Source organism: Carcharodon carcharias, chromosome 15, assembly GCF_017639515.1.
Source record: "Carcharodon carcharias isolate sCarCar2 chromosome 15, sCarCar2.pri, whole genome shotgun sequence".
NCBI classification, from domain to species: domain Eukaryota; kingdom Metazoa; phylum Chordata; class Chondrichthyes; order Lamniformes; family Lamnidae; genus Carcharodon; species Carcharodon carcharias.
In genome coordinates this window covers 91318970-91334375 of record NC_054481.1, presented here as the reverse complement: position 1 = coordinate 91334375, position 15406 = coordinate 91318970, and the positions used below count along the sequence as shown (strand labels likewise).

At 38.8% G+C, this 15406-nt stretch overlaps 1 protein-coding gene across 5 annotated transcripts in view; it reads left to right on the top strand.

The window, feature by feature from the left end:
* The window catches only part of cep104 (centrosomal protein 104), a 258319-nt gene that overhangs the window by 15441 nt on the left and 227472 nt on the right, over positions 1–15406 (top strand). For all 5 annotated transcript variants that reach the window (XR_005945259.1, XM_041205856.1, XM_041205857.1 and 2 more), the window contains one exon: positions 5997–6073. Coding sequence is in view for 4 of the 5 variants with exons in the window: in XM_041205856.1 (XP_041061790.1) it covers positions 5997–6073 (77 nt within the window). In the remaining variant the exon portion in view is untranslated. The remainder of the gene's footprint in view (positions 1–5996; positions 6074–15406) is intronic.

Below are 15406 nucleotides of genomic sequence, written 5' to 3'. Positions count from 1 at the left end.
TTATTAAATGCAGTAGCATTTGCTTCTGTTGTGCTAATTTGTCCCAACTCTTGTCTCTTTCCCCCCCCAAAAATACTGCGTTTTGGAACAGAAATTAAATAAAATGCTCGATTGAATTTAACAACTCATTTTAAAACTGCTAAAACAGTGATCAATATAAAATGTTGCCATTATTTCTAAGTGGAAACACGGAGTAATGGACACCGTATGAATAACCTAATCTGCTGGAAAGTTGAAACAAATTTGCTATTGCTCATTTGCTCATCAATACAAATCTGGCCAGCTTTCAGTTCCATTTTTGTCTTAAAAAGCTGGCAGTTTTTTGCCGCCCTAGACAACCGCCTAGTTCGCCTAGCGGACGGGCTGGCCCTGATTGGTCCAATCTTGTCAGTAATAGAAAGTAACCAAACAGAAAAATGATGTTGCCAACCACTTGCTGTCTAATAATTCCTCCCATTTGAGGTGGCCTATGGAAGCATTTTCATTTCACTACAGTGCAAAAAAAATGCTAGTTTTTCGGACCCTCATGCAGCTCTGACTTTTGCTGCTTTGCACTATAATGTGTACGTGATTCCTTGGCACAATTTTTCAGATCTTTTTGCCTTCATCCACTCTCATTCCTGTCTTGCATCATTTAATGCCTTTATATAGAGTAAATAGTGGACAGGACAGAATCCATTCGATTTACGAAATAATAAAGGTACCATTACACTACTGGGTGTATTCTACTGGCCACCAACTTGTAGGAAAGATATAAGAACAACATTTACAGGGAAATTAGAGGGGTGCAAAAGCTATAGAATAGTAATAATGGGTATATATCCTAATATAAACTGTGAATAATAATGTAAAGGGAAGAGAGGGGGAAGAATTTTTGTAGTGCTTTCAGGAGAATTTTCTTAATCTGTATGTTTCTGGCCCAACAAGGAAGGAAGCATTGCTGGATATGTTTCTGGGAATGAGGTGGGTCAAATGATCAAGTGTCAGTCGAAGAACATTTGTATCATAAGTAATAAAAACAGAAAATGCTGGTAGTACTCAACAGGTCAGGCAGTGTCTGCGGAGAGATGAAAGGTCACAGACCTAAAATGTTAACTCTGTTTTTCTCTCTCCAATGCTGCCCGATGTGCTCAATATTTCCAGCGTTTTCTGTTTTTATTTAAACTTCTAGCATTTGTAGTATTTTGGTTTTGCATCATAGCTAATCAAACCTAATGATACTATGAAAAAGGACCAGGAGAATTCTAGAATATTCAATTTCAAAACTTTTCAGATGGCACAAAATTTGGAAGTATTGTGAATGTAACGAGGATAGTGATAGACTTAAGAGGGCGTAGGCTGGTGGAATGGATGGACACATGGCAGATGACATCTAATGCAGAGAAGTGTGAAGTTACATTTTGATAGAAAGAATGAAGCGATAGAATATATAGTAAAAGTTGCAATTTTAAAGGTAGTGTAGGAACAGAATCCTGGGGGTACATGTGCACAAATCATTGAAGGTGGCAGGGTGGGTTGAGGAAGTGGTTAAAAAGGCATAAGAGACCCTGAGCTTTCTAAATAGAGGCCTAGAGTACAAAAACAAGGAAGTTATGATGAACCTTTATAAAATTCTGGTTTGGCCTCAATTGGAGTATTGTGTCCAATTCTGGACATCTCGCTTGAGGGAGAATGTGATGGTATTGAAGAGGATGCAGAAAAAAATTACAAGAATGATTCCATGGATGAGGGACTTCAGTTGATAGATTGGAGAAGTTGGAATTTTTCACCTTGTAGAAGAGCTGATTGAGAATAAATTTGATACAGGTATCCAGAATCATGAGAGGTCTGGGAAGAGTAGGTAGCAAGAATCTGTCCCCATTGGTTATAGAGTTAAGAATCAAAGAACACATATATACGGTGAAGGGTAAACGGGGGTGGGGGGAATTGTGGGTGGTTGGTGGGCAAGGTGACCATGAGGAAAACATATTTGCTCAACAAGTGGTTGCGATCTGGAATGTGGTTGAGGCAGATTCAGAAGGGCATTAGATAAGCACCTGAAGAGAGAAGTTTCAGGGCTACGGGGAAGGGGCAGGGAAGTGGGACCAACTAAGTTGCTGTTTCAGAGTTGGCATGGACAGGATCGACCAAATGGCCTCCTATGCTGTAACCATTCAATGACTGATTATAATTAAAAGTAGTTGAACATTAGCATTGACTTAGGACAAATGAGGTCCAAATCCATGTTGCTCATGCCAACAACTACCTGCTACTAGTCAACCTTTATTGTTTATAAGAAGTTTCTCTGACAGAATGTCAATTTGACTCTACATGTGGAGCCTGTTCTCTGCCCAATACAATCCATTGCCAGCAGGTGGCATCAGAACACAGTTCATACAAAAAAATGCAGTCACATTTCTTAGAATCGGCCAACTTGGAACAAATGAATTTTCTTAAACAAAAACAAAAATACCTGGAAAAACTCAGCAGGTCTGACAGCATCTGTGGAGCGGAACACAGTTAATGTTTCGAGTCCATCTGACTCTTCAACAGAACTAAGGAAAAATAGAAAGGTGAGATATAAGCTGGTTAAAGGGGGGGGGGTGGGACCAGTAGAGCTGGATAGAGGGCCAGTGATAGGTGGAGATAACCAAAAGATGTCATAGACAAAAGGACAAAGAGGTTTTGAAGTTGGTGATACTTTTTAAGGAATATGATAATAAAGGTACAGATAGCCCTAGTGGGGGTGGGGTGGGGGAAGGGATCGAAATAGGCTAAAAGGCAAAGATAAAACAATGGATGGAAATACATTTAAAAATAATGGAAATAGGTGGGAAAAGAAAAATCTATATAAATTATTGGAAAAAACAAAAAGGAGAGAGGAAAATCAGAAAGGGGGATGAGGACTTGAAACGTCAACTCTTTTCTTCTCCGCCGATGCTGCCAGACCTGCTGAGTTTTTCCAGGTAATTCTGTTTTTGTTTTGGAATATTTGCTTTGTTGGAAAGTGGATCAGATGTATAATGCAGTAAACTATCTCCAGTTGGGCTTATTGGTGTAGGCTTGGTCTTTTTTCTGTTCTACCTTCCTTGCATTGGTGCTAACACTTGTTATGTGTTTGGAATTTTCCCATTACTGATGATGTATCAGTGTAATATTTGATCCATGTGGTATTTACCATTTTGACTTCTTAATACACACAGCTTGGAAAAAAGTGCTGCAAGTAGACAACAGGTTTTTCAACACTTGGTTTAGAAAAATAGCCTCTTGTTATAAATAGCACATGGCCCAATTTCTGTTAGCATACTGCATAAAAGTGTGCAATTGTGGCCAGAAGTAATTAGTTTCTGTAATATTTATATTTGTTTTCTAGGAATCCCCTCCCCTTTTTATGTATACAAGCAAACTTTGTGTGGAACTGTAGAAAGGAACTGCTCCTGCAGGTTGCAGCTTTGTATTCAAGCATATCTGTCGAAATATTAAAGCAGACTTCCCCTGATTGCTTATTGGGTAAATATATTATCATAGATACAAGAAGGCCAAGGGTTTGATCCCTCTGTTATGTGGAGTTCGCTAGTCTCAACCATAGTGGTTGTGGAGCATTGTAAGCAGTCTCTTGCTTTGATGTTCTGGGACTAAGATGATTGGCTTCCAGCAACCACAGCCATTTTTTTTGTGCTAGGTATGACTCCAACCAGTAGGGAGCTATCCCCCTGATACTCATTGACTCCAGTTTGGCTAGGGCTCCTTGATGCCATACTTGGTCACATGCTGTTTTGATGTCACAGGCAGTCACTCTCACCTTGCCTTTGGAGTTCTGCTCTTAAGACCATGTTCGAATTTAGGCTGCAATGAGCTTAAGAGCCGAGTGTCATTGGCGGAACCCAAACTGAGCATCAGTGAGCAGATTATTGTGTTAGTGCTGCTTGACATGACTTGGCGACACCGTCAGATGATCAGGAGAAAACTGATGGAGTGGTCGCTGACCAGATCAAATACATCCTACTTTTTGTGGATATCAATTGTGAATCCACCTGTGATCACAACTATAAACCTATACACTAGCTGAGCAACCCACAAGGCATCATTGGCAATTTTTTTTTGTTTTGGTGTAAAACTGCTTTTTATCCTGACATCATGAATAATTTAAATCAAATTTTTATGTATGTCTATTTGAACTGTAAGTTGGGAAAGTAATTTGCATCAGACTTCAAGTGCGTGAAAGTTGATAAGATTTAATTTAAAAAGAAATATGGACCGCCTTTATAGGTTGGCATATGCACTGTTTATGTAGAGACCATTCCTTCTAATTATTACCCAAACATTTTTTTAAACATAGGTTACAGAAAATAGTTTAGTGAACCCAACTTGACCTGGGCTGGCCTCTATGCTGGGTATCATGGCTCAAAAAGCTGTGGTGGAGAAGGAATTTCTTATGAGTTTTCCTGGCAGTGCCTTTAGGAAGTCTGAATTTTATTAAAATGTAATGGAGTATAATTTGCATATCTCAACTCCTTGGAAATTTTATTCTCAAAAATTGTCTCTTCCCCCACCCATATGTTACCAGTATCTGGGCAACCTGACTCGAGGCTTTGAGGATCCAATATGGGATTGTGGTCCTTAAAACACTGGCATCCTGGTTGGAAATTTGAAAATAGATCATTGGGGGAAATATTTGAATTTGATAGTAAAGGGTTAAGATTTATTTAAAACTTATATTTATTATGCTTTAATGCATCATTTTATTAATCAGCTATACTTGAATTGAACCAAAGATACTAAGTTGAATTGAGTTGTTGTATTTTTAAAGTTGAAACAATTGTTTAAAATGCTGAAGTACTAAAATACCTGTACTGCACAATCGTGTAGTAATAGGAGTTAATATTCACTGCTTTTCATAAGTTTTTCTGTTTTTTGTCTGTGGTTTTACTGTAAATAACTTATTTTGAACAATTTGACAATTTTCCATCAGTGTAACAATGGCCTTTATGTTAGCGATGTTGAATATTTTTCACTTTTGAGTATTTGTTTGATATTTAGCCAGGTTAGAATCATAAAATGGTTCCAGCACAGAAGGAGGCTATTCAGCATGCTGGCTCTCTCAAAGAGCTAACTAGCTAGCCCCCCCACCCTCGCTCTTGCTCTGTAGTCCCTACAATTTTTTATTTTCCCTTCAGATGCTTATTCAATTCCCTTCTAGAAGCCATGATTGAATCTGCCTTCTCCACCTTTTCAGGCAGTGCATTTAAGATTGGTAACCAAATACTGCATGAACAAAGTTTTCCCTCATTTCACTTTTTTGATTCTTCTGCCAATCACCTTAAATTTATTTCCTTTTGATTCTTGATCCAATGATTGCCAATGGGAACAGTTTCTGTCTACCTGCTCTCTCTAGACCTCTCATGATTTTGAACTCTTTCAAACTCCCTCTCAATCTTCTCTTAACATAGCCTTAGCTTTTCCAAACTATCCATGGAACTAAGTTTCTCATTCCAGGAAGCATTCTCTCAAATCTTTTCTGAACCACCTGTAAAGCTTTCACATCCTGCCTAAAGCACAGTGCCCAAAATTGGACACAATACTCTAGTTAAGGCCAAATCAGTGTTTTATAAAAAAATTATCATCATTTCCTTGGTAAATAACACAGTTCCTTTCAGCCTTAGCTTTTCCAAACTATCCATGGAACTAAGTTTCTCATTCCAGGAAGCATTCTCTCAAATCTTTTCTGAACCACCTGTAAAGCTTTCACATCCTGCCTAAAGCACAGTGCCCAAAATTGGACACAATACTCTAGTTAAGGCCAAATCAGTGTTTTATAAAAAAATTATCATCATTTCCTTGGTAAATAACACAGTTCCTTTCATCTCTTTATTGCCCATTATTATTAAGACTGTCAACTGTAATTCAATATAAAGATGGCATAGTGTAATTATAACATAGATTTACACTGTGTCACATGCTTTCTCAACCAAATTAATTGAAGTAATTCAGCGAAAAGTTTTAATTTTTTCCTACAGCCTACGAAAGATAAGCTGATTGATCACTACCTTGGACGAAGCCCAGATGACCCAGCACTTGATGGCACTTATTTCAGGTGAATAGTTGAGAATGCTCTTCATTGACTTTTAAGTATTTGAACAGTAAAACTGAAACACTGGGTTACTGTGTTTATGTCCTGCAACATGAACATGTGGTTGTCCTTAGGACTGTGTACATAGTTTCTGCAAAGACTAAAGATATATAAACTTGTGACTTTCTGTTTCACTTGCTCGTGGCCAGTTATACAGTGCCATAGGGAAGTGGGGCTTCTGGTTTCTGCTGGTTTCCCACCAAGACGGCAATGTCATTTAAGTAGGTCGAGCGTAAAAGAGGCCTGTCTGTGTAGTGAGTTGTTGATAGAAAGTGTTAACGTGATATGAGCTCATTTGTGTCAGAGGAAAGCTGTTCTATCCTTTTATAGTTTTGTCCCTTCTGATTATAAATTAATATAAAGCTGTTTTGAGACTACATAAGTCCCATTCCATCCTATGCTTCCAGATAGGTCTCTTGTATGAACTGCCTTTCTAAGGATAAAGAAACAAAGGATTGGAAAGAACAAACATGTATTTATATATAAAAAAAGTAAATTATGGAAATCCAAACTTTTTACTGAAGTTGGCAATTTTGCAGTAGTTGGCAGTATGGTAGCCAAATAGGGATTATAGCAGTGGCCAGAAGCATACTAAAACTCCAATATTTCAACTGCAGTTTTGGTTATTAATAGCATTCATTTGCTGTCTTATGGCTTTTTTCCTATCAGGGCAGTAAATCCTATGGCTTGCTGGTATTAATGTTTGTTTCCACAGTTTCTATGCACCACTTACAAAAATAATATTTTGCCATTGAAATTTAAGGCATGTTTGGAGTATCAAAATTAAGAATTAGGTGTTGACATTGAAGGACTTGGGAGATGACACTACTTTGCTTGAAAAAGTACTGAGGGTTTCAGGACGTTTAGTAAATGAAATGTAAAACAGCAGAGCTAAAAATTAATAAAAGAAACTTTCGTTTGTATTTTTTAAAAATAAGACTCCTTGCAAAGAAAGAGGGACTTGCGCTTATAGCACTTTTCACGACCACTGGCTATCTCAAAAGGCTTTACAGTCAATAAAATGCTTTTGAAGTGTAGTCACTCTTGTAATGTAGGAAACATGGCTGCCAGTTTGCGTACAGTAAACTTGTGCAAATAGCAATGTGATAATGACTGTTTATTGATGAATAAATATTGGCCAGGGCACTAGGGATAACTCCTCTGCTGCTCTTAGAAATAGTATCTTGTCCACCTGAGAGGGCAAACAGGGCCTTAGTTTCATTTAAATTAAAATATATTCCTGCCTCCCAAAAATTTACATGAGTTAAACTAAACTTTTTAATTTATTTTGACATGATCAAGGATGAAACTATGTTACATCCCTACATTACAACAGTGACTACACTTTTAAAAATACTTTGGCAGTAAAACGCTTTGTGATGTGTGGTGGTCATGAAAACTCCATATAAATGCAAGGCTTTCTTTTAACAGAGACGACACTTCAAAAATACTTCATTGCCTATAAAACACTTTGGGGTATCCTGAGTTTGTGAAAGGCATGATATAAATGAAAGTATTTTTTCTTCTTATACTGATTTGGAGATACAAGTGACTTTCCTTCAATATAATGATGGTGTATCCTTAATGACTGTCTAGAACATTGTGCCATTCTAAATGGTAAACTTAATGTAAAACTCTGTCTCCTCCTCCCCCTTCCCCTCCACACCATCCCCCACCCCCCATTCTGACCTTCATTTGTGAGTGACCTGGCAGTAAAAATGGCAAGTTGTGTAATTTGTCACTGACCAAAAGTAATAATCAACAGTTTTAAAAAAATGAAGATCTTGCTTCAGGAACAACTCACTGATAATTAGGAATTGATTAGTTTAGACAAGTTCATGGCTATGTGAAAGAACGTGTTGAGACTTAATAGTAACCTGAGATTTATTGCATATCTTGTGATGGATTGTTAAATTGAATTATTAATAAACTAGGAGCTGTGTGTTGTTGTGCTACCCTTCTAAAATATACCTCTGAATAAGTATGTGAGAATATAACACACGAAACAGGAAAAGCATACAGGCTACAATCTGAACTGTTTGAATTCTTAGTTGGTTAGCCTTGTGTAGAAGCTGAATAACCATGTGTTAAAATTCCACATATAGATTTAAAATTTTTCCCTGATGCCTAACTAACTGAAGTACAAGATCAGTTTATTGTTGCAGTTTACATTATGCAGTGCTAAGCAGTTATACTCCACATGTTAGTTTATTTTGATTTTTGGAAGCACAGAAGTATGATAGTCTTGTAGGCTTTAGATCTACTCTTAATCAGATATTCATCCAGCTTTTTAAGGAAGTTAATCACCTCCGAAAATTCAAGATTTCATCCTTGTCCTATTGCCCTTTTTCTCATCCACGTGACCTGTTGGCAGAATTTTCCGTTAACATTGCATGAGGTTCCACACATAACTTGCCTTATTTCCTTCCCTGACATGTGCTCCTCTACATTAGTTTTCCCCTACTCTATTACAATGGCCTTTGTCACACAGTGTCCTTCTCAATTTTTATCTTGAAGCGTATCCAGTACCACTTCCAATGACTTCTCTTCCTGCTCCACCAACAGCTCTGGTGTTTCTCTCTCCCCCCCCGCCCCCCAAGTTTCTCTCACTGGTTCCCTCCTATTGCTCATCTACATGCTGCCTCTTGTCCACAACACCCCAAAGCACAGGATTAGTTTTCACACATTGGATTCCATCAGAGCTGTTCTGCTCCTGACCTCATGATATCCATGGTGCAAACGTAAACAAAACAGCTGAATCCCAGAGATGAGATGTGTGACTGCCCTTAACTTTGAGGAACATTTGTTTGAGTGTGGCAAAGCAGCCTGAGTAAAGTTGAAATCAGTGGGAATCGGAGGAGAAAATTTCCACTGGTTGTAGTCATATCTAGCACAAAGGAAGATAGTTGTGGTTATTGAAGCTCAATCCAGGGACGTCACTGCAGGAGTTCTGCAAGGTAGTGACCTAGGCCCAATCATCTCAGTTATTTCATTGCTCACTTTCTCTCCATCATAAGGTCAGAGGTGGAAATGTTTGCTGGATGATTGATTGTACAATATTCAGTACCATTCAGAACTCCTTGGATACTGAAGCAGTCCTTGCCAGCATGCAGCAAGACCTGGACAACAGTCCGGTTTGGGCTGATAAGTGGCAGGTAAAATTTGCACTGCACAAGTGTTGGGCAATTGCAACCTTCAACAAGAGAGGACCTAGCCATATTCCCTTGACATTCAATGGTATAAACATTGCTGAATCCCCTACTGTCAACGCCCTGGGAGTTACCATTGACCAGAAACTGAACTGGACCTGCTATATAAATACTGTGGACACATAAGCAGGTCAGAGGCTGGGAATTCTATGGCAATTAACTCTCCTGACTCCTCAAGGCCTGTCCACCATCTACAAAGCACAAGTCAGGATTGTGTTGGGATGCTCTCCACTTGCTGGTATTAGTGGAGCTCTTACAATGCTCAAGAAGCTTGACACCACCCAGGGCAAAGCAAACTACTTGATCGGCACCCCACCCATCATCTTAAACACTCACACCCTCCACCATCAACATACGTTGGCAGCATTATGTACCATTGACAAGATGCACCACAGCACCTTCCAAACCCGTAACCTCTACCACCTAGAAGGACAAGGGCATGGAAGCATTACCACCTGCTAGTTTCCTCCAAAGCCATACACTCCATCTTAACTTGGCACTATGTTCCTTCACTGTTGCTAGGACTCCCTTCCTTACAGCACTCTGGGTGTACCTTTGCCACATGGACTGCAGCGATTCAAGGAGCTCACCACACCTTCTTTAGGGCAATTTGGGTTGGGCAACAAAAGCTGTGATGCTCATATCCCATGAGTAAATACAAAAGAAAATTTATGCTGACAACATCTAGCTCTACCTGACCACCACTTCTCTCAGCTCCTTGTGAAATTAGACTGCTTACCCGACATCCAGTAATGGATGAGCAGAAATTTCCTTCAATGTAATAATATAAAAAATATTAGGAAAAACTTCTTTAGCCAGAGAGTGGTGAATCTATGGAACTCATTGCCACAGAAGGCTGTGGAGGCCAGGTCATTGAGTGTATTTAAGACCGAGATAGAGAGGTTCTTGATTGATAAGGAGATCAAAGGTTACGGGGAGAAGGTGGGAGAATGGGGTTGAGAAACTTATCAGCCATGATTGAATGGCGGAGCAGACTCGGTGGGCCGAAAGGCCTAATTTCTGCTCCTATGTCTTATGGTCTTATGGTCTAAAAACTGAAGCTGCTATTGTGGTCCCCATTCCAAACTCCGTTCCCTAGCTGTGGACTTAATCTGTCTCCCTGGCAACAGTCTGAGATTAAGCAGCCTGTTAACAGCCTTGGTGTCACATTTGACTTTGAGATGAGCATCGAACCATATATTCACGGTGTCAGTCTGATCACCTATTTCCAGCTCTGTAACATCACCTGATTTTGCCTGTCTCAGCTCATCTGCTGAAACACTCGTTCATGCCTTTTGTTCTTCTTGACTTGACTATTCCACTGCATTCCATGTTGGCATCCCATGGTCAACCCTCCATAACGTTGTCAACTCTCCATAACCTCGAGGTCATCCAATATTCTGCTGCCCTTGTCTTAACTCGCACCAAATCTGTTCACCTATCATCCTTGTGCTCATTTCCCTACACTCGCTCCTGACCAATCAGCATCTTGCTTTTAAAATAATCATCCTTGTTTTTAAAATCCCTCCTTACAGATTATTTCTGTAATCTCTCCAAGCCTCTCAACCTTGTGAGATATGTGTTCATCTATTTCTGACCCCTCGAGCATCCCTGTTTTTAACTGCTCCACCGTTGGTGACCATGCCTTCAGCTGCCTATTTCCTCAGCTCTTGAATACACTTCTTACATCTCCCTACCTCTGCACCCCACTTTCCTCTTTTTAAGACACTTCTTAATACCTACCTTTTTGGCCAAGGTTTTGGTCATCTGACCTTGTATACCTCCTTATGTGACTCCGTGTCATATTTTATTCCATCATGCTCCTGTGGAGCGTCTTATAATATGATGATAAATAAATTTATATATTATGTTAACTATTGCCTAGAAGTTCCCTGCATTTTCTCTCTTAACTGCCTTCATTCCCCATTACAAAATCCAATCCAGTTGCGAATCTGCCCTTGTTGTGCTTCTTAAAATACGGAGTTAGAAAGGAGCCCTAGCATGTTGGAGCTCCATTCAAATATTTCCTTTAAGCTAAATAGTAGTCTAAAAGTTTCCATCCAGGCCAAGTTGGCCCCTTTTAAGTTAGTGCCTGTTTGTGGCCTTGCAAAAAAAAATTAAAGGACCTACAGACTGCAAAAAAATTAAGATGGTACGTTGTTCTGTTCCCTTATCCTTTGTTATACCTCTCTTGTCCAAGTAATTTTAGAATAATTGAAACCTTCCATGATTTTTTTACTCATATCCCTAATTTAATTTCAGATTTCCTTGTCCAACTCCCTTCCACGGTGAGGTGGTCTGTATACTACCCTTATTAGTATGATTGATCCTTTGTTAGCTTTATCCACATGGACACTCTTTCCATCTTACAGATGGCTGTGTCATTATTTTCTTGTGCCATTATGCTATTTCTATCTCTTTAATAAAGACAGCGACTTCCTCTTTTTCAGAAATTACTTTTTCTAAGTATATTCTACCCGGTTATGTTTAATTCCTTTTTTGTAGCTGTGTCTCAGTATTCTCTCGAATATCTTGTTCCTTGTTACATATTATTGCCTCCAGTTCCGCTCTGTTTCATTACAGACACTTTTTTTTGCACTCATTCTTATTCATACTCTGGTATGGTTGTTAAAATTTTTGCTGCCTCCCTGTTTATTGCTTCTGCTAGGGCATCGGTTCCATTCTGCTTCAGATGGAGCCTGTCCCATTGGTACAGCTCCTTCCTGAACCAGGGCTGTTGTCGTTACCTCATTAAAAAAAGAAACATTTTCTCACCAGCCCTTTAGCCGTGTGTGTTGGTTCTCCAAATCTCTGTCTCTATGCCAGTTTGCATGTGGCTTCAGTGATTATTATACTTGAGGTCCTGTCTATATCATTTGTCCCAGTGTTGCCCATGACAAGATTTTCCCCTCCCTTTGTAAATTCTTTTCTAACTACCTTGAGATATCCCTTACCCATTGAATAGACAACACACACTTTGGGACTCTTGATTGTGGCTGCAAAGAACAAGGCCTATTCGCTGAATTATAGAACCCACATTCTGCTCCCTGCATCCCATCCTCAAACCAATGATACGTTGGTCTGCATTGTGGCTGCCCGCCCTGCTGTCTTTCTCCTTGGCCTCACGGGTAGGGAATGTCTGTTGAACTAGACCAGTGCTCGTGGCACTTGCTTCTCAATTGCTGCTAAGTCCCCGCTAAGTGGCTCCTTGACAGTCACACCTTTGCCTTCCTGACTACTTTCCTCTGTGGTGTGACAGTTTTAATCAGAAGACAATCTAAAAATTCCTCCTCTGTACATTTCCTGCAGTTGTGGAAATCTGAGATGGTCTCAACACCAACAAACTTCCACATGTTACAATCTTGGCATGTGGTCTGCCCTTCCTCCCTGGTCTTTTTTATTTATTTGTTTATTGTTGGCCTGAATAAAAATAAGGTAGACTTTTTTTTTGAAAAAAAACTTATTTTGTTTTTTGGTGAGTAAACAGTATTACTCACCAGCCTGCTCTCCTGTGACATCACCGTGTCTGGTTTATGCCAGCCGAATGGACACTACTGGAAAACTTCATGCTTTTTGAAAACCTAGCTAATGACTTAGTTATCCTCCTCCTTGTATCTTTGGTCCTGATCTTATCTGTTTGTAGGTAATTTCTTTTGTCTAATTGAAGGTAATTTAACACAGAGACTTACACCAAAACACTTGTTTAAAAAAAGTTACTGTCTGAAAGTTACACAAGTCACTGCAATTGTTAAAGGCAAGCAAAAGCACTGAATTCCTATCCTTGATAAATTCTAACTGCTCACAATCCAGTCAGTTAACATTGTGATCTGTTGTTATTCTCTTTGCTGCAGCTCACTGTTTATTGAGTTGTTTTTTTTTTAATGCTATTGTACACAAATTTTCCCATTTGTTTTACCATAGTTTTCACGGTGAATATTTTCAGATCATAAAGTTTTAATAATTTAAGTGTTCTTCAAAGTCCTTAACTATTCATCTAACTGTATCTCTCTTCATATTTACATTCCTTTGTTGACAGGATTTCCTGCAATCTCTTAGCAACAGCCACTTGCTTATGTGAATTTACTCTCTTCCATCAAAGTCAATTTAAATGAGTCCCAATGAATGTGCTTTTGTTGACCCAATTTGGTTATTTGCCGACAAATTACTCACACATTGTCTCTCCTGTAAAAATTAATTACTTGTGCATAATGCCAGTGTTGTATTAAGTGAACACTTAAGGGGTGACAGTGAGCATCCTAAACATTTACCTGTGTCCCTAGGGTGGGGAAGGAGAAAATAAATTCATTGTGGGTTCCAGCTTCTGATCTTTGGAGGTCCCTGTAAGAAATTCTGCGTGCACATATTGGGTAAATGACAGGATTAGAGTTGACATTTTGTCCGTAAAGTTGAACATTTTGTATGCAGACACTACTTCTGCTGCCAGCCAAGGACTGACCATTTGAGCGAGGTTAGACAAGATTACCATAAACATAATTCAAGCATCAAATATATCAAAATAGGAACAATGCAATTATATTCAGAACAGTTGGATTTTCGTGTGGATTCATGTAAAAACATTAATGATGGAGCGGGAAACCAAAAGAAGAGATTAGGTGGTTTATGGATTACGCCTATTAGTGTGATTGATCCTTTATTATCTTTCATTTCTGTCCACATAGTTTGTATTTGTGTCTTGCTGACAACTGCCTCTTTTCATTATCGCCATTATGTTAATTTTAGTCGGTACAATAAATCCACCTCTCCTTTTTCCCTCTCTATCTTCTCTAAAGTCAGCAGCAAGCACCATCACTGTGCCAAACACAAAATCCAAGTATTAGCTTAGAGGAATGTTGGATAGTCATCCAGTAACATCTAGTATGGATGAATCTGTGAAACAATCATGCCCTTGCTTGGCTGTTATAAAGTAGATAATTAAGGTATGGATTGCATTATCAGAGGGATAGAGTATCGCAGAGGAGTGATGCTGTTGCTCTGAGGTATCGAGTGGGCCCTATTTGGAAGTTTGCAGTCAGGCCAACCAATTGTAGGAAGGATATTAGTTCTTTATGGGTTAAAAGATAGTCATGATTCTGATTCTGGGAATTTAAAAGGAATGCTTAGTAAGTTGGGTTATAGAAAAGACTGCAAGATGATTGTAACATTGGGATTTTTACTTATTTGTTGAAAGGTATTTTGCTTTAATTTAGATTGAAATATTACTAATAAAGTCTGGTTCAGGTTACAAATAGTTAATTCCCAGTATTACAATGTACTTTATTTATTTGGAACATAAAAAACTTGTGGACTCTTTATGGATGTTTGGGAAATATGAATGAATGTGCCGAGGGGAAATGAGTTACTCATGAAATGTATTTAATTTTACATACACGTTAGTCCTGAGACAGTGGGAAGCCATTGATCACATTGCACAGCCATTTGCATATTTAATTTTAGAATAGGCTTCATTCAATGGCTTGGATTTTGTGTTTGGCACAGTGCTGGTGCTTGCTGCTGATTTTAGAGAAGATAGAGAGGGAAAAAGGAGAGGTGGAGTTATTGTACCTACTAAGATTAACATAATGGCGATAACGAAAAGAGGCAGCTGTCAGCAAGACATAAATACAAACTATGTGGATAGAAATGAAAGATAATAAAGGATCAATCACACTAATAGGCGTAATCCATAAACCACCTAATATTGGAAGAGAGATGAAGGAAGAAAAATGCAGAAATTATGGAATTGAGTTTTTTTTTAAAAAAAAGTAAAATAATAACCTTGGAGGATTTCTAGTACCCTGATATTAATCAGAAGAGGTAAGCAAAGGGGGTAAAGGAACGGAGTTTCTAATCCAATATGTAAAAATCCAAACAAGGGAGGATTCACTATTGGCTCTAGTAATGGGGAACGAACCAAAGCAGATGAGGGAAGGAAAAGGAGAGGAACATCTGGACAATGTGCTTTTAAGATGATGATAGAGAAGGACTAAGTATAACAAAAACCAGGTTAATAGATTGGAGAAAAGTTGATTTGAGAGACTGAAAATAGAACTTGGGAAAATAGATGGTCAACAATATTGCCAAACGGTGA